Here is a 25,936-nt window from a genome sequence, read left to right as displayed (position 1 = left end):
AGCCCAAGGTTTGGTCCCCGTGCAGTATCATCCATCACCTGCCCTGCCAAGAGCTTTTCCAGCACGGAGGTCGCACATCCCGCCAGGCATCACCTGCTGCCCACCATGCCAAGAGTTCCTCAACCTCAGAGGACACACGTGCCACACAGCATCACCCACTGCCCACCATGTTAGGAGTTTCTCAACCACAGAGGACACGTGCCACACAGCACCACCCACTGCCCACCCTGCCAACACCTCTGCCACAGAGGACACACAAGAGCAAAGTGCTCTAGCAGAAGGTGTCCCTGCCTATGACAGGGCAGGTGGAACTAGATGGTCTTTAAAGTCCCTTCCATCACAGAATCACAAAATAGTTTGGGTTGGAAGGGACCTCCAAAAGTCATCTAGTCCAAACCCCCTGCAGTCAGCAGGCACACCCTCAACTAGGTCAGGTTGCCCAGAGCCCTGTCCAGCCTCATCTTGAATATGTCCATGGATGGGGCCTCAACCCCCCGCCTGGGCAACCTGTTTCAGTGTTCCAATTCAAACCATTTTATGATGTATCATATTATGATCCCACCAAGCATCATTCAGTGCCCACCTCACCAAAAGCTTCTCCATCATAGAGGACAAATCTCCAAAACCCTCCAGAATCTAACCAAGCAACCCCAAATGAGCCAGCAGTGGGAAGAAAATCTCCAACCCCTTTTTGCTGGGTTAAACCAGCCAGCAATGCACCACCAACAAGGGAGAACAACTCACTGCAACGAGAACCATGAAAGGAACCAATTTGGGGTTTCCATCAAACCAAATCACTTTGAGCAACCAAGAACCACCACAAAAGCCTCTCCAGCAGCATAAACAAACAAGCCAACATTAAATACGGCCCCAAAAACCCAGTAAAGTTTGTTTGGGGAAGGGAAAGTTACCCCTTAAAAAAATAAATAAATAAATAAATAAATAGTTCCACAGAGCTTAACCTGATCTCCTGCTCCTGGACTCCAAAAGCAAAGCCAAAATATTTCATTTCAAACCCGTCAAAGTGAGACCTTTTCATATTTGTAAGAATCCATTCTTTTGGCCACGGACCCAGAATGTCTGAATAGTTCAGGCTGCTCCAAAAGTGCAGGGTTTGGGTTTTTTTTTTTTTTTTTGTCGAGCAAAGCATTTATCACAAACATTTCACCCTGCTCTGCTAGGAACAAAAGCGGCCACAGGGAAGCAGCTTCCATCATCTGGGCTGTGAGAGGGGAGCTGGGCAAGGGACCCCCCACAATGGCCAGGCAGCATATTAGACCCTTGCAGGTCCCTGAGTGAGGAGCTGGGTGGTGACACAACAAAAGAGGGAAACTTTAATACCTGTGATGTATACAGAAGCCCAGAAGCCCAGCATGGTAGGGGTTGGGAGGGATTTCTGGGGATCATCCAGTCCAACCCCACCCTGCTAAAGCAGAGTCACCCACAGCAGATTGCCCAGGATCACAACCAGACAGGTTTGGGAACTCTCCAGAAATCATTTAGGTTGGAAGACACCTTTAAGATCATCAAGTCCAACAGTTAACCCAGCACTGCCAGGTCACCACTAAACCACGTCCCTCAGCACCACAGCTCCACAGCTTTTAAATCTTTCCAGGGATTGGGACTCCACCACTGCCCTGGGCAGCCTGTTCCAAGAAATCGTTTCTAACATCCAACCTAGACCTCCCCTGGTGCAACTTGAAGCCCTTTCCTCTTGTCCTATCACTAGTTACTGCCTGTCTTGCCTATGAATTGATATAAAGGACTTGACTAAAATTACACCAGTGTGAAAATTAAAGATAACCCTTTTTTTTTTTTTTTTGCCCCCTCACTTTGGTAACACATCAGTCCTGCAGGACATGGGTCAAAAAAGCATGCTCCTGACACCCAGGTTTTGCTGCCTTTGAGCTGCAGGACATGGGACAAAGAAGCATCCTCCTGACACCCAGGTTTTGCTGCCTTTGAGCTGCAGGACGTGGGACAAAAAAGCATCCTCCTGACACCCAGGCTTTGCTGCCTTTGAGCTGCAGGTGAGGTGCATACTGCCCAGGTCCTTCACCCAGGTGCAGGATGAACCTCCCAGCCCTCAGCTGCCCCACAGCTGCCAGGCACTGCCCAGCCCACAGAGTCCCATCCCTTCACACCCCTGCCCAGGACAGCCCAGGGCTCATCTTTCCCATTTATTAAGAGCTAATTATCCCTCTATTAGTTTGGGGAAGGATAGCGGGCAGTGTTTGTAAAATCAGCATTCATTAACCCTTTCACCCCGGGCTGGGATTAATTTCCTGCTGACCCCGTGGCGGGCGCTGGGGATCCGGGGGGAGCCGGGCGGCTGGCAGACAGTGAGGCTTTGTTCAGCTGCGGCTCTCGCCGGAGTATCGCCTTACGTGGCCACCGCTCCAGCCCCACTCCCGGCGTCCAAGAGCAGCAAAGCCCAGCAGGCACCGGGATTATTATTGGAAGTCCGGGGAGGGGAGAGGAGAGGCGTCAGGTTTTGGCAAGGCTGCGGCCCTGGGTTCATGGGTGGGAGCAGAAGGTGTGAGGGGGGAGGACAGGCAGAGATGGGAAGAAACAGCAGGATCCACGCACCCTTCTCTGCCTGCCCAGAGCTGCCTGCGTCTGCTGGGATGAAGTTCAGCCCTCCCCATCCATTCCCTGGGAAGCCTTTTCCTGGGTAGCACAGGTCCAGCTTCACGGCTGGGCTCTCTTTGTGATGCAGCTGCTGGCTCCTCATGGTTCCTCCCCCGGCTGGGCAGTTAAGCACATAGGAACGTCCAACACCTTCACTGCAGGAAGCAGCAGGGTGCCGAAGCTCATCCTGCATCTTTCTTACCAGCTGCTTTTCAATTTAGAGCCAGTCCAAAGTCATGCAGGGATGGGAGCTGACACCCTTGCAAGATCCTGCTGCCCTGGCACATGGAGCTAGCTAGGAATTGGCCAAGGTCATGCAGAAGGTGAAGCAGGTCTGCCCACAGGTAAAGGTTAAAAACTCTTCAATGGGATGCTGCTGGCATGCACCAAGATGTGTCTGCTTGGGACACCATGCCACAGAGCTTCCTCCACCACCCTGCCCTGTGCCGTGTCCTCCACTTGCTTCCCATCACTGCTTGTGGATGTGGCTGCTGCCATGTGGCCTGCAACAGGCACAGGTAGCTCTGAGCATTACTATTTTGGGATGCTGTGGGCACGGAGCTGGGTGCCAACTGCCCAGAAGCTGCAGGTTTGGTGCTGGGAGATCACAACCTCCAGTGCCAGCTCCAGTGTCCAAGAATGAGCACCAGGACCATGCCAAGCATTGTTCCAGGGGCAGCCAGGGAAATGGCACCTTCTTTCTCAAGAGGAAGCCAGTGCCCAGGTTGTCCCATCCAAGGTGGGCAGCACCAGTCTTACAGAGCAGTGGGCAGGCCCAGTGGGCAGCGCTGGGCACAAGCCACCTGCCAACAGCTCAGGCAGCCCCATCACAGGGCCAGGGCAGCAGGAAACCTCTTGGCACTTTTCTCTCATTAATGCAAAGGAAAATAAACCCGGCAGGCAGCTGCCTTTGTGCTCCTGGCTCTGGCAACACGCTGCCATTTCACATGCCAGTCCATCTCCCCAGATTTTCCCTGTCTCCCTCCCTCAGATCCATCCACACCACCACTGCACTGTAAGGACAAAGACCCTGGTGAAGCCCACCCCCAGCCAGGGCATGTCCTGGGCACAGAAAGAAGACCTTTGCCTCTTGTTAAATGGGCATCCACACCTTGGGGCTGGCTCCACTCAAGCTCCTGGTGAGAATTTGGGCTTTTTCCACCCTATGCCAGTCACCATCTGAGTCCCCACCTGAAGTCCCCTGTCCCCATCCTCCCAACCTGGGTAGAGCAAAGCCTCCCCAGCCCCTGCCCTTCTGAATTGCCAGCTCTCTTTTCATTCTGGCTCAGCTACCTTACAAAGACCCCAGAGCCACAGCAAGAGCCAATTTCCAGCAGGAACCTGGCGCTGGGATCACTCAGGAGGATTACACCAGGCTGCAGGAATTAGCGGGGGGGGGGGGGGACCCAGCTGAAACCAAAGCCTCACTCAGCTTTTCCCAGCTGGGGAAGGGAGAGTGGGTCCAAGGCAGGAGGAAATCACTGGGATGGGGATGAGAGGCCTGCCTGGCATATCCCCAGCACACAGCTCTGTGTCCTGCCTCTGCCCAAATTGTGTCCTCCCCTATGCTCTGGGTGCTGGCCTTGGGGATGCAGGAGAAAGGTTCAGCCACATCTCTCTGTGGATGGGATGAAGTGATGGGTGCACGGCTCACATCTCTGCCCCTCGGGACACACCCCAGTGCCCTGATCTCCCTTTCCTCCCAGGGACACTTCTGTACAGGCAGAGGTACAGAGCACTCAAGCAAGAGGGGTAAAGCCTCACCCCAGGCTGGCAGACAAGCAAGATCCCCCCACCCAGGCTCACAGGGTGGCCTCAGCACAGACATTTCACATTTATCTTTCATCCTCCAGCAAGACAAGAAAAAGGCAAAGCTCAATGTTTCCTTCAGACCCTGCTCCAGCAGCCAGGGGACCCTCTCCAAGGGTTGGGTTTCAGCAACATTAAAACCTTGCACATAATTAATTGACATTTGCTGCAGAGCAACACTTGTTTTCATTCCTTTTTTAACAAATGAAAAACTACTGGATTTATCCCATTGGAAGCAAACTCACCACCTCCTCCCTCCTTGGCTCTCTAGCACCCTCCAGAAGATCCTTTCCTTTCCTCAGCCCTGCTGCCCCTTCAGCCCAGTCCTCTCCTCGTGGTTGCCCCATCAGGCTGCTGACAACCTGGGAGGCTGTGTGTGTCCCGTGGTTCTTCCCTTCCCTGCACAGAGGCTTCCACATCCAGGGAAGAGCCATTTCAGGATGCTAGAAGCTCCACCAGAGGAACAAGGCTGCAGCCATCACTCTGGTTTCAGGCCTGCAGGAAAAAAAAGAGCCCTTGGCAGCATGTGACTCCTTTCTTGGAGCGCTGGAGATCAGCTGGGTTTAGCTACAGAGAACTGCTGCTCCTTTGTGTGGAGCCTGGGCTGGCTTCTCTCTCGCCCCAGCCTTGCTCTGCCTTGGGGCACAGATGGCTTCACGATCACGAAGGACGATGCTGCTCGACGGCTGCTGCACAGAAACACTGGATCCTGACCTGCTGCCTTGGCACCCTCCTCCTCCTCCTCCTCCTCCTCTCCCAGGCAGAGGTGCAGGGCGAGCCAGCAGCATCAGCCAGCCCCGGGGCAGGGAGTGCTGGTCCCCCACGCCCCGGCACCGTCCCTGCACGATGGGCCGGTGACAAACGGCTCTCCGGTGCCTGGCCGTTATTGCTCTCATTACGGAGCCCCTGGGGCTCGTTGCATTCCACGACAGCCTGATGGATCTTGCAGGCTCCTCTCTGGGCCGGCGTGGAAACCAGGTGCAGGAGCGTCAGTGGATGCTGCAGAAAGCTTGGCCGGGAGAAGAGCCCAGTGCCTCGACCAGGGGAACCTGTTAGTTATTTTGGATGCACTACAGGGAAAACAAGGATAAACTTCCCGGTCCTCGGTGCAGCAGCTGGCCCAGCCAAGGGTTGTTAAAAGGCATTGCTGTTACACAGGTTCCTATAGGCTGGGGGATTTCAGATGCTCCCCTTGGAGTGGAAATGCTGGAAGAGGGCTGGGCAGGGCGGCTTGTGTCCAGGAAAAGGAGGTAAAACAGTGTGACAACAGAGAAGGAACCTGGAGCAGCCTGAGAACTGTGGCTGTGCTGCCCTGCTCATCCTTGGAGACCCAAGGCAATGCGTGGCTGGGATGAGCAGGAGGCTGGAGGCACCAGTGCTCAGGCTCCATTCCCAGTGCCTCCTGGGGCTGGCTGATCCCACAGCAGCTGCTGCTGGGAGAGGAAAGCTCCAGGGAAGGCAAAATCACAGGGTGAGGAGTGGAGGATGGGTACAGCTGCAAAGCACCAGTGCAACCCACACAGCAGAGGTGCATTGAGCCATGGCTGCAGGCTCGGTGCCCCTTGTGCTGCTTCCTCCCCTGCTCAAACCCCTTGGCAAACTGGGAGGTACCTCCATCAACAGACAGATTGGAATACACCAAACACATCTGAAAAGCATCAAGTCTCTCTCTGTGGTCTGCTCTCCATTAGGGGAGGTTGCTGCCAGGTAACATGGACTCACTGGTATGCGAGGCTGCAGCCATGAGGACAGCGGTGGCCAAACCTTTGCTTGGATCTTCGTCCATAACACACAGGGATGCTATGGGGTGTGTGGTGTGACAGGCAGCACTGCAGCCCTAGCACACATCCTCCCACAGCAGTCCCATGGAGCACCCCATGAGCTCCTCATGCCAGGGCTCAGCCCAAGCCCCACAGTCCAATGCCCTATCTCCAGTCAAGCCTCATCTCAGCCCAGAGCTGGAAGTGCTGCAGATGTTATTCCTTTATCACCCTCCACCAAGGTAGTTTGAGTTTCCTATCATTCAACCAAGCTAAAAAGATGGTTGCCACATGGGCTCCCCCTTCCAGGCACACATGAAGGGCCACCCTGGCCATGCCACCCCAGTCATGCTACCCCCATGCTGGCTCCTGCACTCAGCACCCAGCTGCTGCAAATGCTCCTGGCAGCTGCTTCAGACCCAAGAGGGATCTGGCCAAGGGTGAGTTAATAAACTTGACAGAAAGTTCCTTTATGTTAAATAATTAAAATAACTTCTCCAGTCCTGATAGACGTCCAAAAATATCAGCAGCTTTGCAGCTGTAATGAACTTTCCAGATCTAAAGGCTCCTGGGCAAGATCCCGCTGATCCCTGTTGCAACCAGCCAGCCCTTGGGAACAAAGGCATTACATCTTGTGTCCCCATGGGTGCTGGCCTCCTCCCTCTACCCACCTCAGCCAGAGCTGAGGATGCTCCCAGGTAAAGCCCTTCCAACCTCCATCACTTTTCAAGGACCTTGTATTAGGGTGTGAGGAGGAAAAGGGGAGTGTAGCAGCTCCCCAAAGCCTGGAGCAACAGGGATGATTCATCTCCATCATAGCCATGCCCTGTGGTGGCAGCAGCCTGGAGGTACACACACGGACATGGTTTAGCACCAGGCTTGGTAGAGTTAGATAATGTGATCTTAAAGGCATTTTCCAACCAAAATGATTCCATGGGCAGGGACACTGGGTGAAATACCATGGATCCAAGAGAGTCTACCCCATCAGGCCTTGCCATGGGTGTCCCTGAGCCTGTGCTGGGTCCCTTGATAAGCCCACCTGGAGCAGCCCAGGAGCTGGGAGGAACCTGCCATGCTCCCACTCATGAGCTGTTACAGGAACCTGTTAAAGTGCTTTTCTCTTCCTCTGGCAGGTCCCAGCAAGTTTGGCTCTTACAATTTTACCCTTTGGGCATCGGGGACCAGCGAAGCTGTTTAAAATTAAAAGCATTATTTAATTCACACTGGGATCAAAGCATGCAGAGAAGGAAGATTTCCAAAGCAGCAAACCACATAGAAGCACGTCTGTCACACCCAAAGGCCCACTCCCCCCACCCTGACCCCAATTCCAAGCAGCCCCTGCTCACTCCCACAGACATCTTGGCATGGGCCCTGCACCCCGAACACCTGCGAGCCAGCCTGCTGCATTTGATCTCCTCAGCCCACCTTGCCTCTCACCCCTCACACACTGCCCAAGAAGCAGCTCATCCTCCACCCTCTCTTGGTGCCTCAGCCTCATTTTCCCTCCAAGACCCCATAAACCCAACCCATCCCTTCATGCATCCCTGCAGTAACCAGGAAATCCAGCACCCACAGCCATGGATCACAGAATCCCAGCACACTGGAGACTGGAAGGAACCTCTGGGGATCATCTAATCTAACCCCTCTGCTAAAGCAGGGGCACCCACAACAGCAGCTTGCCCAGGATCACAATGTCCAGGCAGGTTTGGAATCTCTCCAGAGACGGAGACTCCACAACCTCTCTGGGTAGCCTGCTCCAGGGCTCCAGCACCCTCACAGGAAAGAAGTTTCTCCTCGAGTTCAGATGGAAGGAACTCCAGCTCACCAGGGGCTGAGCTAAATATTCACACCAAGAGATGCAACTCCTCCATCCTCTCCTACAGCAACTGCTGGGTGAGGTAGATGGAAGCTGGCCTTGCTCCCCTTCTCTGGCTGCCCTGCTGCACCCTGGTTTTCCCTTTACCTGTTGATGAAGGTCACTAAGGTGAGAGTCCTCCTGGTCTGGGCTGGAGACGGGCAAGGTCATGGTGCCCCAAGCTCCACACCACCATACTGGTCCCCTGGGGTATGCAGCCTCTGCCTGGGAGATCAGTGGTTGGCACTCACATCCCCACATTGCCCTTGAGCAATGACTGGGAGAGGACCCCTTCTCCATCACCCTGCTCCATCTGAGCCCACATATCCCATGTCCTGAATCCACCATCCCAGATCCAGCAATGTAATGGCTCCAGCACTGCTCCTTCCCAGGACCTTCAGCCTTCTTCAGCCATCCCAGATTCCCTGAGCTCCCTCTGTGCTATCCCGTGCTGCTCCCAGGAGATTCAGCCCCCAGACAAGGAATAAGCCATAGCCATGGGGTTGCACTCACCAGGGCAGCAGAGAGGGGAGGGGACCCATCTTGTCCCTGCAGCAAAGAGGTGTCAAAAGCCCACCAAAATCAGAATGATGAGCTCCAGGCCAAGCAAGGCAGCTGAAGAATCCCTTGAGCATTTCCCATCTCACCTGACATCTCATCCCTTGTGCGTTCACTGCTTGGTATTTCACAGCACTGCCAAGTGCCCCGTGAAGGCTGGTTATGAAGAGCAATGACTGGGATGGAGCCCATGGTGGAGCTGGCAGAAGCACCATCTGCTCAGGATTTATGGCCAGAACAATTCCTTGAAATGGCTTTTTAATAACTCATTAAGTGAAGGAACACTGAGGAATGAGTAAGTCACAATCCGTCACTCACTGGGATGAGCAACACTGTCCCAAAGCCATCCCACGAGGCTCTGCCTGCTCCCAAAGGCAGGAGCAACCTCTTGAGCTCCTGGGACACAGGGACCACCAGGTGGGATGCATGATGAGCCAAGGAACGTGCCAGCAGCTCTGCTCTCAGGAACCAGGCAGGTGGGTGGTCACCCACAGGGAGCAGGTAGCCTCCAAGGAGCTAAAGGGAGTTATAGAACCATCATTTAGGTTGGAAAAAACATAGAATCATAGACTGGTTTAGGCTGGAAGGGTCCCTGAAGACCATCTAGTCCAACCCCTCCGCACCTTCAACTAGACCAGGTTGCTAAAGGCCCAATCCAACCTGGCCTTGAGCACTTCCAGGCATGGAGCATCATAAAAAATCACAGAATCATAGACAGGTTTGGGGTGGAAGGGACCTTAAAATACCATCTACTTCCAACCCTCCTGCCACGTGCAGGGACACCTCCTGCTAGGCCAGGTTGCCCAAGGCCCCATCCAACCTGACTTGAGCACTTCCAGGCATCCACAACAGACCTTTAAGATCATCAAATCCAACAGCATCCATCTATAGCCAACTATTAAATCCATCGAGTCACTTGCAGCACGTCAGATGCTGCAAGCACTAAGACAAAACCCTCCACGTTCTGAACACTGACCAAAGCAAACCCAAGAGAGCTCCCTCCAGCAGCAGGAGGACAAGCTTGTGATGAACAGCACGAGCTTGGCTTGTCCCAGACCTCTTCAGAACAAGCTGGGGCAGCAAAAAAGCACACAGGAGACAGCCAGGATTCCATAGGAAAAAAACCCTTTTATTTAACAATATATCAGGTTCCATCACGGCTCCATGGAGTTGAGGTGCCACAGAGCTGGTTACCGATGCCGATGATATGCTACTGGGCAGGAGAGAGCTGGGGAGGAGGTGAAAGGACTCAAAAAGAAGAACATGACACGAAGAAACAAAACCTCTGCGGCTCCAGGGAGCGCGGCCCAAGGGACCTCGCCACCCAGCACCACGGGGAGCCCAGGAGGATCAACCAGTGTGGGATTGCTGAGCCCTGCTCTGGGATGTGCCTTGGGGACCGGCCAACCCCCAAGGAGATCCTGGGACAGAGGGTCTGGGTCCCTCCGTGCCACAGCCAAAGCCTTGGCATCCCCCAGGTCGTGCAGTGCCTGCTTGCCAGTGACAATTCCCAGGCCCCGGAGCCCTCATCCCATGTGCCCTGCACCGGCACTGGGACCAGCCGCATCCAGGCTCCAAGCCCAAATCCACCTCTTGGCTAAGAGCAGAGGAGGACAGAGCAGGAGAATCTGGCAGCCTGGATGCCCCAGCGGTGCTGGCACCGCAGCAAAGGCAGCTGGGCACAGCGGGGGCTGGGGCAGCAGCAGCCCTGCAACTGGTGAATCCCGGAATGGATCCCGGGGTGGATCCTACCTCGGGATTTTTCCCACCTGGGGATGCGGGGCCATGGCGAGGGTGCAGATGCGACGTCGTGGGATGGAGACGTGGTCACAGCTCTGAAATGTGGGAGCGTGATGAGGGGGTGCTGGTGCGAGCAGCAGCCAGGAGGGAGGGAAGGAGGACCCCAGGGCAGCCCCTCCTCACCCTCTCTGCTGATATAATGCAGGTTCCGTGGCTCCAGTGAGCAACTGGGACTACAAGGAGCTTCCAGTTGCCCACTGGGAGATGTCAGGCATGGTGGTGACATCAGAGATGGCTCCATAGGCACCAGCCACCCCTCTGAGGGCAGGGACCATCAAAACTCAAACCATGGGTGCTGCCAAGAGGAGCAACACCCCCAGCCTGGGCACCAAGCAGAGACTAGGCTATGGTGGGCTGGTGGTTGGCAAGTTGAAAATTGAGATAGCTGGGGAAAGGGATCTGCAACAGGAGCAGTTCCACAGGTCTGGGAAAGCAGTCTTGGGATGCTGCACTGAGTTATGCATCCCAAGGTTTGGCATTTTTGGTTAAAGGAGATAAAGTTGATGCTTTTTTTTGCTACAGAGCCCCGTGCCTGTGCTCAGGCCAGGGCTGAAAGCTCTGCCCAGAACCAGAGCAGTCAGAAATCCACTGAGAATGAGCCAGCTCCAACCCTGCCATGAGTGGGGATCTGGAAGCTCTGTCTAGACCTAGGATGGCCAAAAACCTGCCGGGAATGAGCCGGCTCCAGCCCTGCCACAAGCACTGGAGCTGTGCTGGCAAGCAAGGGGCACAACCAGCCCTGCTGCCCATGCTGGGAAGAAGCCAGGAAGGAGCCAACAAGGAGCCAGCATTCCCAGCCTCGCTCTCTGCTTGGGCCCCAGCAGATCCTGCATTATATCAAGGGGATGGCCCCCAAATCCATCCTGACCCCCCTGGAGCCATCCTGCCTGCACACCAGCACACCCCATGGGGCAGCTGCAGGGCTGAGCGCAGCATGACAAATGTTTTACACCCGTTCTTATGGTTAACATTTCTTTTTTCTTTGCCTTTTTTTTTTCTTTTTCCTTTGCCTTTTTTTTTTTTAAAGTTCTCATTTTTTTTGTGTGTGTGTTTTTTTTTTTTCCTAAGAAAAAGCAACCAGAAAATAATTCGGAGTTTATACAAAACATCTTTACAGTATTTCTTCCAAAAAAGACTAGTATTTACACAAACAAAACAGGGGGAGGAAAAAAAAAAGCCCAAAAATAAAACAAAAAAGAAAAACCCAAAAACAATAAGAAAAAAAAAAAAAGAACCTAACCAAACTTCAATGGACAGGGCTGAAGGGACATGCTCCATTTCAGGACCCAGCAGACTGAGGTGCTCAGCAAAAAACCCAAGAGAGTTCTGATTTTGCCCTTTCTTCACATATTTACAAGGTTTCTTGGTTACCCTCCCCCAGCAATGAGCCACAATCCAGCTTGGGGGACAGCCCCCACACTGGCAACAGCCCCCAGCACTGTCAGCTTGCTTTTGGGCTGACCCCATGCTCAGATTTCTTCTCTTCTCCTCCAAAACTGAACCAAAAAACCAAATCATCCCCCAACTGCCTCCTCTGTGAGAATCTCAGCATCCTTCACCACCACCATCATCATCATCAGCCCCCAGTTACGGCTCTGCTGCATGTGATGGTTCAGCAGATGGAAGAGAGTGAGGGAAGGAGGGGACTTCCTTTAAGACAATTTTCTCTGATGTCAGGGAGCAGATCCCAGGTGGGGAATGGGAGGTCCTGGCCAGAGCAGCTCCCAGCCCTTCAGCAGCCCAAGTTGGGTGGTGCTGGCACAGATGCAGTGGAAGAAGAGGGGCTGAAAGGTGCCACACAGGGGGACAATAAGAAGGGCTGGGCAGGGGAGAGCACCCATGGTGGCTCCCTGCTCCAAAGTAGAAGGTTTAGGACCCTGGAAGTTGTTATCACCTTGGGATGCCAAGGACAGGGGGAAGAGCTGGGGCAACCTGCTCTGCTCCAGGACAAATTCCTGCCTTCTCCTGCCTTTAAAACCAAAAAAGAACCAACACCATGACCTGGACCACAACTGGCCCCAAAACACAGCAAGCAAGCCACCAGGTTCCATTCCCAACCCTGCTCTGTCCCTCCTGCCCGCTCCTGTCAAGGCACTTTTGCAGAGCAGCTCTCTTGCTCTTTGGGCACTTCCTAAGGCAGGTTTCAAGGCCCTGGGGACAGGTGGGGACAAAACCAGCCTCATGCCACCCCAAACACACCACCTGCCCCATGCTTGCTCCCTGAGCAAAAGCAGCTCCTTCTGAAAGGAAAAGAAAGCATGGAAGGAGGAGGTGGCCACTAGCCCCTGGGCTGGGACAGCCCAAGGACACTGCCATTGGCACCACTGGGCTCGCTGGCACCAGCCGCGGTGCTGGTGAATCCTCCTAGGATGAGGAAGCTGAGAATGATACCATCAGAAGAGTCCAAGGCTCAAACCCTTCCAGTTTGGGGCAGGAATAGGCAAGCCCAGGCTGCAGGACTTTCGAGGAGGTGGCATGGCTCTGTGATCCCAGGAGCACAGCCAGGTAGGGGCCAGGCACTGCTGGGGGCCAGTCCCCAAAGGCAGGGCCCACAGAGGAATACCAGGAGCCCTCAGCTCCACTCCAACCAAGCCAAGCCCAGTGCTAGAGGCAGCTCCAGAGATACTCCCTTGGAGGCTGAAACAAGCACTGTCCACCTCCTTCCTGGGAACCCCAGTTCCCTCCTGGTGCCTCCAGCTCCTTCTTGGCACCCCCAGCTCCCCTCAGCGCAAGCTGCCAGTTTGTTTTCCAGTTTTCCTTTCCAAGGATAACCACCTGGCTGAGGGACAGGACTGGGGTCTGCAGCTCTCTGTGCCTTCCCACTGCCCCCCATGCCCCGTTTCACTTCCAGCCCCACGGAAACCCCCAGCAAAGGCTTTTCTTGGCAGCAGGGTGAGGGAGAGCTGCTGGGCTGAGGCTGGGGGCCTGAGGAGCAGCTGGGCTCTTGTGCACTGAACGCTCAAGACATGGTCTAGGGCTAATGATGTTTTTCTTTTTTCTTTCTTTCTTTTCTTTTTATAAAGAGACTAAAACAAGAGTCAACAGCTACGAAAAGTTGAAGAGGGCAGCAGTGGGAGCAGTGTTGGGGGGGAGGGAGGTGTGCCCCCAGTGGGGACAGCGAGATGGAAGGAGGCAACGGCATGTGCCCAGAGCGGGCCGGCAGGCAGGAATCCTGCCTGGAATTCACCAAAATAAAAATGTTACCAAAAAAAAAATTAAAATAATTATAATAATAATAATAGTAGTAGTAGTAAATCGGGGTTGCCAGCTTCCTCCCTGCACAGTCGTCTGCATCTTGGCACCTAGGCAAAGCATCCTCCTCCTCCTCCCAACTCCTCAGCCCAAGGCTCTGGGCTCGGGGAGCTGAGGGGGGGCCGACACGGCACCGGGCGCAGGGGCACTTCTCGCAGGAAGGATGTGGGGAGATCCCCAAAAGGAAAAGGGGGAAGGGAAGCGGAGTCTCCGGGTTTGCCAGTGGTGTCCGAGCGAGCGAGCGCGGTTAAAAAAAGGCACGGCCGGCCGCAGTCTGGAGAAGAAGAGGAGGAGGAGGCTGAAGGCTCGCCCTCGAGTCTCGGGATTACAAAAGCTGAGAACTACAAAACTAAATACAAAGGGGAGGAGAAGCCGGCGTGGGAGCGGAGCCGTCCGTGCTCCGCGCCGCCGCACCCCGGCGCTCCCCGCGCCGCGGCCGCCGTGTCGGGGGGGCTCTGGGGTTCGTTTCGCTTCCTCCCGCCCGGCGCCAGAGCCGGGGTGGGGCGGCCGCCCCCGCCCCCCGCCGCCACGCTCAGGCTCTCCCGTGCTCCTGCATCAGCGGCTTCGCCCAGGCTGCTCCTCACACCTTGTAGTAAATGTTGGCTGGGCTCTGGGGAGGCATCTCCTGGACGATGTAGACGGGGTGCCCGTAGTCCCCGCTCACCTTCTCGTAGTGCGGGCAGTAGTTGTTCTCTGTAGTCCGTAAGGGGATGATGATGTCGCTGGGCTCCGAGCCCGCGTTCCCACTGCATTTCGGGCTGGCCAAGGTGCTGAGGGACAAGGCTGCAGCTCGCTGCTGCGTGTGCTTCCGGTGCCGCTTGCGGATCTTGATCAGGAGGATGACGAGGAAGATGATGATGAGGATGAAGATGACGCAGCCCGCGCCAATGGCGGCGAAAACGGCCACCTTGGAGCTCAAGAAGCCGTCGCTGGGACCTTGGGTCTCCTGGCCGTCCTGGTTGACGGGGCCTGGAAGGTGAGGGGAGAGGGGTGTCAGCAGCCTGCGCTCCATCTCTGCATGGATCGCATCATCAGAGCGCTTCTAACCCCCAAACTCAGCACAACAGCTTCCTCCTGTGCTGTCTGCAATAGGGAGCAGCCCCCTCACCTCCAAGAAACATCCTCCCACCCCAGTTAGACCCACAAATCCCAGTCTGCAGGCACTGGGCAGGGCAGGCAGGAGCCCTAGGCCCCCTTTCCATTTCTCAACATTGCTCATGTCTGGGTAATGGCCAGTCTGGACCTCAGGAGCCTTTGGTCTCTACAAGAAACCTGGATGCTCTGGTGAACACAGGCTCTAGAGCCCTTTGATATCCAATTACTGACCCCCACCTCCTCCTGACCCCCGGAGCCAGGGCAGCCACAGCCCCCTGAGGGGACAGTGCTTGGCTGGGTGTCCTGGGCGAGAAGAAAGGAGCAACTCTTCCCTTCTTCATCTGATTTCACTTTTCTCTCAGCAGGGTCAGGAACTCAGGAAACCACCTTCAAAGAGCTTTCACACTGGCTCAGCTCAAAAACTCAAGGACCTCACCTCCTCCAAGCCCTCTCAGATGTAGTGCAAGGAACAGATGGGCAGCGAGGAGGAGGAGGAGAGTGCTGAAACAGCACTTCCCTGCAAAGCTCCTGCCAGGACATACCAGAGCTGGGAAAACAAACCCGAGCTGCTCCGCACCACAGCCAGGCTGCCTGCGCCAAGCCCCAGCCAGAAGGCACAGGGCTGGGGCAAGGAGATGCTGCAAGCAGTGAGGGTGGCAGAGACAGGCATAACACTTCTGGAAAAGCCATTGGGGCACCCACTATTCCCAGGATCCACTCAAGTAGTCTGGCTCAGAGGTGCTCTGCTGGCAGCAGCTCCCTGCCAAGTCCTGGTCCCTGTCCTGGGGTGTGCCCAGTAAAACCCACCGGGCTTGCCAGGCTCCTCCACCGCAGGGATCTTGCTGCGTGGGCTCTGCGTGACGATCTTCACCGTGTTGTCGGACTCCTTGCTCGGCCGACTTGTCGTCAGCTGCTCTGGGATCACTGCGTTTGGATCTGGGAAGGGCAGGGAAGGGATGGATGAGAAACCTCATCACCTGGATGGCAGCAGCTCCTTCTCCCACCTAAAGAGCTCCCCCTAAAATTCCTCTCCATGGGACCAGGAGTGATGGGAGATCCCGAAGGGAAGGGAAGGGAAGGGAAGGGAAGGGAAGGGAAGGGAAGGGAAGGGAAGGGAAGGGAAGGGAAGGGAAGGGAAGGGACGGGAAGGGAAGGGAAGGGAAGGGAAGGGAAGGGAAGGGAAGGGAAGGGAAGGGAAGGGAAGGGAAGGGAAGGGAAGGGAAGGGAAGGGAAGGGAAGGGAAGGGAAGGGAAAGGAAGGGGCCTGCCAAGGCTGCAGCACCACTTCTCCTGTTTATTATAAATATTGGCCCCAAAGTTTTCCCACACTAATGAAAAGCAGCCATCAGGAGCTGCACATCCAAGTCAGGGGCTGAAACGAGCCCAGTGCAATACTGGGGCTCTGGAGCACCACCATCAGCAACACGCTTGCTGCCCACTGTCACCATCAGCCTGTGCTGTCCCCACAGCATGGTGGCATTGTCACCGAGACCACACTGAGCCCAAGCACCAAGGGCTGCCCAGCTTGAAGTCCTCCTCAAGTGCCTAGTGAGTCACAGGGGCACCAGCTGTGCCAAAGCCCCTCCACCAATGAGTCCCACATGGAGCTGGCTTCCCACTGGGACAGGGACCACGCAGCAATGCAGAACAATCACCCCATTTTAATCCCAGTGCACCACACATGTGCGAGGCTTGGCAAACAAAAAAAGGGATGAAAGCACAAAAGGTCCTAAAAATGAAATTCTGCTGAACTAAACTGACTCAGAAGGTCTCCTGGGCTCCCAGAACCACCTAGGCTGGCCTCTGTTTCCCAGAACCCAGATTCCTGCCCACCACAGCAGGACAGGGCCCCTGGTTCAGGGCCTTTTGCTGGGCAAAGGCATTTCAGCAATGGGAGAGACCAGGGCTCAGAAGAACTCACCCTGCCCCACTTTCATGACGATCTTCATGGAGCGTGTCTGGCAGACCCCTCCTTCCCGGTTCTCCAGACCATCCAGAGTCCCATTGGAAGTGGCTGCAAGAGAAGACAGGAAGCATTAGGCACAGGGCTCCTGAGACCTGGACTGGCACTATGAGTCCAGATATCCAAAGGCACCACTGGGCAGGTCCCAGGCTCTCCTTGGGCAGATTGTTGCTGTCCCCAGGCACTGCCAGCAGGTCCTCACTATCTCTGGGTACCACAAGGGACCTGGCAGAAGCTCAGCACCTCCCAAAACTGAGGCTTGCTCCTGACTCCCCACACTACAACCACTTCTTCAAGCCCCAGTCTGGAGCACACCACAAGTGTTTAAAACCCCGAGCTCTCACTTTCTGCTCAGAGTTCTCACTTTCTACATCTTCTAAAGCCATTTGCAGGATGAGGATGTGATCCTTCCAGCTTCCCCCCGCTGCCACATCCACACAAGGAGCCATTCTCCACTCTGGCACCCTCCTCCTCCCCCTTTAATTCCTGGATAATTTCCTTTGCTCCTCAGTGCATAATAGGAGCACATGCATATGCACAGTTTAAATTATACATCTATAATTACACCCTGTGCCTCAGTAAAGAATGTAAACTCAGAGCCCCAATGGGGTTGAGTGGCTTTAATTGCAGGGCAGAAGTCAGTTAAATTCACATTAACTTTCTGCTTCAGCCAGCGTGGATTTGGAAGCCTTTCACTCCCATGGGATCACAGGGAGCTGCACGTCTCCCGCTGTCACCATGCAGGAACCCCTCCACCCACGTATCCACCAGCTCTTGGCCACAGCAGGGAAAGCTCAGGGCGTGAGAAGAAGAAAAGCCAAGCTAGAGGATTACAGGGTTAAGCACCCAAATAGCAGATTCCTGCTACACAGCCTCCAAAAGCTGGTTTTGAGCCCAAAAGGCCTCTGGGCAGTGGCAGCAGCGAGTGCCTGCGGATGCTGTGCTGAGATGGTGATGGGCTGGTGGCTCTGGCTCTCCTCAGTGACCAGAGTCTTGAGCCAGCACCTTCATCCATCTCAGCAAACACAAATCATTCTAGTACTCCACTAAATCCAGGCATGAGGATTCATTCACCCAGGGAAGCCACAAAACCTAGGAGGAGCACGGAGACAACTCAAGTGGGGCTCAGGAAAGGTGATGAATCAAGGAGCTACTTGGATAGGGGATAATCTTCCAGAGATGAGGCAAGGAAGTAAAACAGGATTTGGCCAGCACAGTGCAGCCAACACCTTCCCTGAGCCTCAACACCAAAACTCTGCCTTGGGGTTTCAGGTTGCCTGAGCAGACCAATTCCTGTCTTCCTCCCAAAAAGCTTTGGATGTGAGGAGGGCAAGTGGCTGAATCCAGCCCAGCCTCTCAGGTGTCAGTGAGGAGGGGACAGGAGGAGTCTGGGTTACAGAGAAAGGTCTTTGTGCAGCCCTTTTCCTGCAGTAGGACTTTTGGGTGGTTTGACACAGACTCAATGCGGGGCTCTGCTGGAAAGCAAGCCTGGATCCCACTGGGATGCAGACTCTGAGTCCACCAGCTCTGTCCAAAGACCTCTGTGCAGTGGAGGCTGTGGTGTGAAAGCCCAGCAAACGTTTTCACTGCTGAGGGCTGCTGAGCTGAGCGCTGAGTTATCGCCTGTCCTGCAGCGGCGTTCGCCTGCCAGCAGCTCCCAGTAGCTCCCAGCATCCACACAGCTGGGATGGGCACCTTGACAGCAACGCTGTCAGCACAAATCCCGACCCAAACGCCTGGGAAAGCGGAGAAACACCTCCCCTGCAGCCTGAACAAGCTGCTCCCAGTGCCAGCCGGAGGGGCCCGAGCTCAAACTCCCCATAAAAATCATCTCAGGGAGCTAGCTCCAGCAGAAGGCATCACAACTCAGCTCTCCTGGGCCAGAGACATTGGTTTGGGGATGAAATAAAATGAAACATCCCAGCTCACAGCCCTGAAGCTGCTCCATGAAGAGATTCCCGGCTTCCCAGCCCAGCTCTCCTGGGCCAGAGGCACTGGTTTGGGGATGAAATAAAATGGAACATCCCAGCTCACAGCCCTGAAGCATCTCCGTGAAGAGAGTCCCAGCTTCCCAGCACCATGCTGTGGGTTGCTCCATCTGGAATAGGCTTCCCTGACTTCACAACAGAGCTCCATGAAGAGATTTCCCAGCACTATGCTATGGGTTGCTCCATCTGGAATAGGCTTCACTGACTTTACAACAGAGTGGGGTAGAGGAAAACAGAGCAGTCTGTAAACACAACCCTCTGAGACCTCAGAAGGTCTTGTTTACAAAGAAATAATCTAATTACACCAAAATTATCTATGAAGTATGGCTCAGGCACAGAGAACCAGGAGATTCCTCAAAAGTGGAGCATGCAGCAGCAACAGGAGACAACACTTCCTTTAAAACAACCTTGGAAACGTCGCATTTGGACACAAAAAAACGTAAAAAGAGTCCAAAAATGACAGAGAAGAGCAGCTGGAGTCAGAGGGATGGACGAGGGGACGTGGCTGAACATCCTTGGCCCCACACAGGGCTTTGTTCAAGGAGCCTCCTCTTGTTCAGATCATCATAATGATGAGAGGAGGAAGCAGCTTTGAAAAGAAACCACATGGACCAAAAAAAAAAAAAAAATTAAGCAGCTACTTGAGGGAACATAAAAAAAGGGGCAGCTAAAAGGGTAAACTGCTTGAAAAGAAAACAAACCCATGGCAATGGTCTCCAGTGGAGCCTCTTGAAACAAGGACACACGCTGCCACGCTCCGTACGGATCCAAAACAGGCCACAGCAAAGGAAAGGGAGATGCTCCACCCAGCTGGCCAGGCTGTCAGAACTCAAAATCCCATCCACAGGGATAAAAGAGATGAATGCAGCTTCTAGTGGGGTTTAAATCAACACACAGGGCAGGCTGACACTCCTGTGCAGCAGGTCTGGAAGTGGCCAGGAGGTCCCCACTGAGCCACAGCTGTGATGGTGGCACTGTAGGCTCTCACCACAGCACTCAAGAGGTGGAGAGCTGATCCTTCTGCCCTGTTTCTTGCTGTCATGGTGGAAGATTCACCAGTGGGCCAGAGGATGCAGCCCTGCTCCAGCAGAGACCTGGCAAGCAGCGAGATGGAAGTCCAAAGCATCTGAGATAGTTGCTGGGAGAGGCACCAAGGATCCTCACTGGCAGATGAAATCCAGTGTCAACAAATGCAGGAGAGAAACAGGTTAAATCCACAGGCAAGGATAGGCAAGAAGAGGCCCTGAGCCCAGGGGCAGGTGGTCAAGCTCTAAACAACGAAGACAGGGAGGGAGTTGAAGATATCCAAGGAACTGGAAACAGCAGGTCTGGAACCATGGTTGTCATCTCCACATGCCTCACTTGCCATGTGCAGCTCCATCACAAAAGCAAGGCTTGATCCAGTCAGCTCCAGCAACGCAGCTTGGGAGCATTTTTCTTGCCCCTCTTCCACTTTGGAGGGACCCACAGTTCAGTCTGTAGGAGAGGAAGAGCAAAAGCAGGCCCTGGACAGATGAATTCTGATGGGGCTTGAAGAAAAGGCAGCTCCCAGCCTGAGAGCCATTAGATGCCTTTGCCTTAATGAAGCATTAAGCCTGGGGCTGCTGAGTGATGAGGATTTTACCACTGATACCATTAACCATGTAATTGCTTGTCAATTTAGAGGAGATGCTCAGCCTGCATGGACACACAGGCTGGACCTCTGCTTGCTGGCATGACTCTCCCTAGTGCTCAGACACGAGACCAATGAAATACCAAATCCCAGTGCTGTGACACACACCAAATTGGGACGGATGCCTCTGAGAGCCCCAACGACCCCCATTACTTCCACCTCCAGCAACAGGCAGGGCTGTGGGCTGTCCTCTCGCATCACATTCTGCCTTCCCATCAGGAGTGTCACCCTGGCTTTTCCTCCTTCCCCTAAAAATATTCCAGAGGAGAACTTGGTTTTTGGCAGATGGGAGGCTCTGGAAGTAATACCTGGCAGTAGATGAAGGCAAGGGTCTCTTAAATGGTCAGCTTTGGACAGAGTGAGACGTTTGGTTTCTCTTCTGGACTCCCTCTAGCTGGACTCCGTTATGATTTGGGCCCCAAAGCACAATTAATGTGCTGAGACTGTAACGAATCCAAGTCTCTTTCCTTTTATTATCCTTAATTACTCTTCCATCTGCACAGCACAGCCCTGCTCCAGCCCCAGCCAGCCGCTGCCTGGACGTGGCTCGCCCCAGAGCCCCCCTCGCCCCCAGACCTGTCCAACATTCACGTTTCCATCAGGCAGCTTGAGGTGTCCCACAGGCCCCCACTGCCAGGGGTTGGGGTGGTGGGAAGGCACCAACTGACCCTGCTGAGGGGCAGATGGGTCAGAACAGCTCCAGATCATCCCACAGCTCGGCCTGGACACCCAACCCAGGCTGAAAACCCTCTTGGCACAGGTACCCTATGGGTAGCTCTGAAAATGTGCCTCACCCATCTTCAGTGTTCTCAGACCCTGTGTCAGCAGACTCTTGGGCGAATCCACAATCAGGCTCTATTTAAAACCCAAACTGAGCTCATGCCACTTTCCCTCTCCTCCAGAGTTGTTTCATTCACCCTCAGAGGTGTGGGTGTTGTTGCATCAGCAGAGGTGCTGCACTGGTGCCCAGCCCCAGGCACTGGGCTCCTTCCTCCCCCCATTCCAGCCAAGGTTGGCACCACAGAGGACCCAGGGCTTGGCACCCCAAGGGACCTGCAGAGCCACTTCCAGGTCACTGAGCAGAGGCACCCACATGCTCCACTGCACACCAGCACCCTGGGGCTGCCCACAGAGCAGGGCTTGGCTGCAGTCCCCTTTCCTCCTCCTCCTCTCCTGCTGAGCTGGGAGGTGGCAGGGGCACGCTCATGGTATCCCCATCATTATTTCCTCGCTGGGCCCCACTGAAGGGAGGCTGAGCTCGCTTCACACCCCCCCCACACACACATCACCCCCAAACCCTTTCCATCGGCTCTAGCACGTTGGTTGGGTCGGCTGCCAGCACGAGGGCAAGGGCAGAACGGGGGGAGCTGAGCCCCTGGCTGTCACCCTGCCAGCAGCCTCTATCCAGCCCAGAGGCAGCTGCACCGGGAAGGGGCCCTGCAGCCCCAGAAACACGTCTGTGAGCCAGCCCCGGCCCGGCCCTGAACGTGCAGGGCTAGGGTTTCACACAGCCTCCTGGCAGCTCAAGAGCTGCTCCAGCATTCCCAGTCTGCTATGGGAAGGGAAGAGCCAAGGAGCTCTGCTCTCCCCAGTACCCCAACCCCGAGGGTGCCCCAAGATTCAAGAGCTGCCTCCTTCCCAGCTCACTGGTCCCTGCAGCTGGCCAGGATCAATGCCAGCTGGGATATCTCTGTCACCTACACCTATACTGGGAGTGCAAGACTGACAGTAGGTCAGCTTCAGGTCCATTCTCTCCACTGTCTTCAGTAGGCACCAGGAGATGATTGCCATGAACACTCATCCCTAGCCTGGCAGCTGCCACCATCACCTATTCCTCATTAGCCAAAAAACCTTCTTTTGGTAGGAAGCAGCTCTGCTCCATGCACAGCAATGCCTCTTGCCACGGGGTGGGAAACAAGTGGAGATCCTCAAAGATGGGGACAACCACCATGACCTTCCTGCTCTACCCTACCGAGCTTCCAACACACCCTAAGACCCAAATCTGTTTATCTCCATTGTTCTCTTTGCCCCTTGGGGTCCCACAAACACAAGTAGCTCAGAAAAAAAAGATGGACAGGAGCTTATCCCAGGACTGCCAGTGCTGGGCCTTAAAGTATGGAATGGAGAACCCTCCTCATGACTTAGCAATCAGGGCCAGGTTCCCTCTGCCTGCAGCACAGCAGCTCCTGGGGTCAGGGAACCACCACTATAGGACCATGGAGCCCATGTCCTCTTCTCTGCAAGGAGTGAAGAGGGGCCCCAGCAAGTTCCTTCCCCCCCTGCCAAGGGCTGACCACTGCAGGCTGCTGAAGAAGCAGCAGCAGGACCCACACCAGCAAGCACTGGGTGATGGAGTGCCAAGGCTCACAGAATGGCTTGAGTGGGAAGGGACCTTTAAAGGTCATCTAGTCCAACCCCCCTGCAGTCAGCAGGAACAGCTTTGCGTAGATCAGGTTGCACAGAGCCCCAAACAAACTGGCTTGGAGTGTTTCCAAGGATGAGGCACCTACCACCACTCTGGGCAACCTGGGACAGGGTCTCACCAGCCTTTGTGTAAAAAAAGTCTTCCTTGTCTCAAGTCTAAATCCCTCTCTTTTAGTTTAAAGCCATCACTCCTTGTCCTGTCACAACAGGCCCTGCTAAAAAGTCCACCCCCATCTTTCTTACAGGCTGCTTTAAGCACAAGCCCTATGAGGAGAGGCTGAAGGAGCTGGGACTGTTTAGCCTGGAGAAGAGGAGGCTCAGGGGTGACCTCATTGCTGTCTACAACTACCTGAAGGGAGGTTGTAGCCAGGATGGGGTTGGTCTCTTCTCCCAGGCAACCAGCACCAGAACAAGAGGACACAGTCTCAAGCTGTGCCAGGGGAGGTTTAGGCTGGAGGTGAGGAGAAAGTTCTTCCCAGAGAGAGTGGTTGGCCATTGGAATGTGCTGCCCAGGGAGGTGGTGGAGTCCCCATCCCTGGAGGTGTTCAAGAGGGGATTGGACGTGGCACTTGGTGACATGGGTTAGATAGTCATGAGGTTTAGGGTGACAGGTTGGACTCGATGATCTTTGAGGTCTCTTCCAACGTTCTTGATTCTATGATTCTTGATTCTATGATTCTTGATTCTGAGATTCTATGAAAGGTCAGCAGGTGGTCTCCCTGGAGCCTTCTCTTCTCCAGGCTCAACAACCCCATGGGTTACACTCCTCCAGCATAGGCACAAAGCCTCCCACCCTTCACAGCTTCAGCTGTGGGTGCACAGTTTGCTTCCACAGCTCCCTCCAGCCTGTGGCTCTGGTTCTGCTGATGGCATCAACCCTCCAGAGCAGTGGGAGGCTGCTCCAGCAGTACACTCCCATCCCAGTCCCACACACAGTGTCACACTGGCCCATGCACCAGTGTACAGCCACACGGCATGCAGCAAACCCCACTGCTGGCCAGCACAAAGCTTCTCTTCATGGCTGAGGTGTTTGCCATGGATTTCAGCTCTCTCCAAAGCGTTACGTTCTCCTAGGAAGCCCTGGAGAACCCAAGTATGGCTGGTGGGGATGGAGGTGCTAATGCCCACCAGTACCACACACACAGCCCTAGAATTACCTGGCTCAAGAAATAGATTTTAGATACAAACCTCCACAACCCTCCTTGTCACAACCTCAGACCAAGCCCTTCCACCAAGAGGGAGCATGCAAGTATTGCCAAGAGCTGCTGGGTCTCCAAGAAAGGCCTGAGGAGATGCCCTAATGGAGCTGATTCAGGTTGAATTTGTTATAATAACCCTTTTGTGGTGGTGTGCTAATTTTCACCACCAAAGGCAGAGCCTGGTGTGATGTTCTGGTCTGCTTCCACCAGTCAAGACAGAACCTAGGGCTTCCCCTCCATCTTCACCACACACATGGCAAGCAAGGGACAGCCAAGGCGACCACAGAGGACAAACCGCTCTCCACAGGCCTTAGAGAACCCAGACATCCCAGCTATGCTTCTTCACACACCACAAGGTGAAAGCCACCAGGTTCAGATGTGCTTCTGGACATAGGAATGAAAATGCCAGTGCTGGGTTTGGCTGGGATGAAGTCATCTCCTTCAAGCCAGCCCCCTCAGAACGCTGAACTAGTCCCATCCTTCACAAGCTCCACTCACAAAGGGCAGATCCAGCAGCACCAACCAGGTTCAGGCTATAGAACCACAGAACCATTTTGGTTGGAAGAGACCTTTAAGATCATTGAGTCCAGCCATTAAGCCAGCACTGCCAAGAAGAAAGGAGGACGCCACACACCCACACTCATCCTCACCCCCATACTCATCTTTGTGGGCCACAGCACCACTGCTGTGGGAAGGTCTAAGGTGCTTCCCCTGGGGTGAAGGGAGAACATCAGGCCATGGCAAATGATACTTGAACACAAGTAATGCCCAAGTGAAAACCTATTTTCCCATTAAAGCAACTTGCTGATGGAGAAATTATAACCAACCCTAATTAGCATCTAATTAAGAACCACAGCTACATCACAAGTAACCTCAGCAAGGCCACAGAACATTTCTTGGTCACAAAGACCACTGCCTGGTTACTTGTTCACAAGCTCTTTAGTACTGATGCTGCTGAGATTGTCCACGTAGACAAACTCTGCCAACATCCCCATCCTGTGCCAGGGAGCTCAAGTGGACCACGACACTAAACAAAGCCTTGGTCTTCAGGTCTATCCACCCCCTTCCAAAACAACCTGAGAGCACTGGTGGAAAAGGAAGGTGATTTGCACAGCCTCTGCAGGCAGCTGGTTGTAGGTCAGGAGGAAAGTGCCACATAATTCTCCACCTGAAGCTCTGCCAGAGCCCTTTGTAGGCCCAGCTGGGAGCAGGAGAGAAGGAAAAGTGCTTCCTGCATCTTAACAGGGTGCAAATCTCCTTGGTTAGGTAGCAAAACACCCGTGACTGACTGAGAAATGGGGCATGGATGGGATGGAGAGGGATGGTGCTCGCTGGGGAGGTCAATGCCAGCTCCTCCTCACACTGAGACTACAGCTGCAGGGTCAGATGCCATCTTTGCTATGCCATCTTTGCCTGGGTGCTGAGCTGCAGGCAGATCAGATTAAAATCAGCGTTACCAGGGACCACAGAGGTGGATTCCTGTGCACATCTGCCTGGGAAGAGTGTGGGGAGCCAAGAAGAAAGGAGGGACAGGAGCTCAGGGTGCACTGAAGGAGAAAGAGGATGGGGGCAGAGGCATAGGCACAGCTGCACAGGGAACAGCTTTTGGGGGGTGCAGGTGGAGTCACACTGATCTGGCAGTGCCAAGGGGTGCAGAGCAGGACCAGGCAGGGGATGCAGGGTGTCAGCTGGATGTCACCTTGCTGCTATCACCCAGGCTGCATGTCACACCACCTCTGCAGGCCATCTCAGTTTTCAGGAGCACTGAGGTAAACACATCTTATTTTCTCCTAATGGGCTATGTTCAGGAGGTGACCTTAGAAGTGCTTTGTCCTCAGATGCAGGAAGCTCGATACCAGAGAATCACAGAATCATTCAGGTTGGAAAAGACCCTTGAGATCATCAGGTCCAGCCATTAACCCTACTCTCCC

The 25,936-nt window shown here is 54.5% G+C and overlaps 1 protein-coding gene across 1 annotated transcript in view; it reads right to left on the bottom strand.

Annotated features, from left to right (window-relative positions):
• Positions 1-14,214: 14,214 nt before the first annotated feature.
• EFNB1 (ephrin B1) overlaps positions 14,215-25,936 on the bottom strand; it is a 54,042-nt gene continuing 42,320 nt past the window's right edge. Inside the window, exons 3-5 of the mRNA XM_054388638.1 lie at positions 16,681-16,773; positions 15,568-15,696; positions 14,215-14,634 (exon numbers count right to left, since the gene is read on the bottom strand). Coding sequence (XP_054244613.1) covers positions 14,246-14,634; positions 15,568-15,696; positions 16,681-16,773 — 611 coding nt within the window. The 3' untranslated portion in view covers positions 14,215-14,245. The remainder of the gene's footprint in view (positions 14,635-15,567; positions 15,697-16,680; positions 16,774-25,936) is intronic.

This window comes from Indicator indicator, chromosome 17, assembly GCF_027791375.1.
Source record: "Indicator indicator isolate 239-I01 chromosome 17, UM_Iind_1.1, whole genome shotgun sequence".
Classification (NCBI taxonomy): Eukaryota; Metazoa; Chordata; class Aves; order Piciformes; family Indicatoridae; genus Indicator; species Indicator indicator.
The sequence above is the reverse complement of the archived record's forward strand: the minus strand, read 5'-3'. Positions and strand labels throughout refer to the sequence as shown.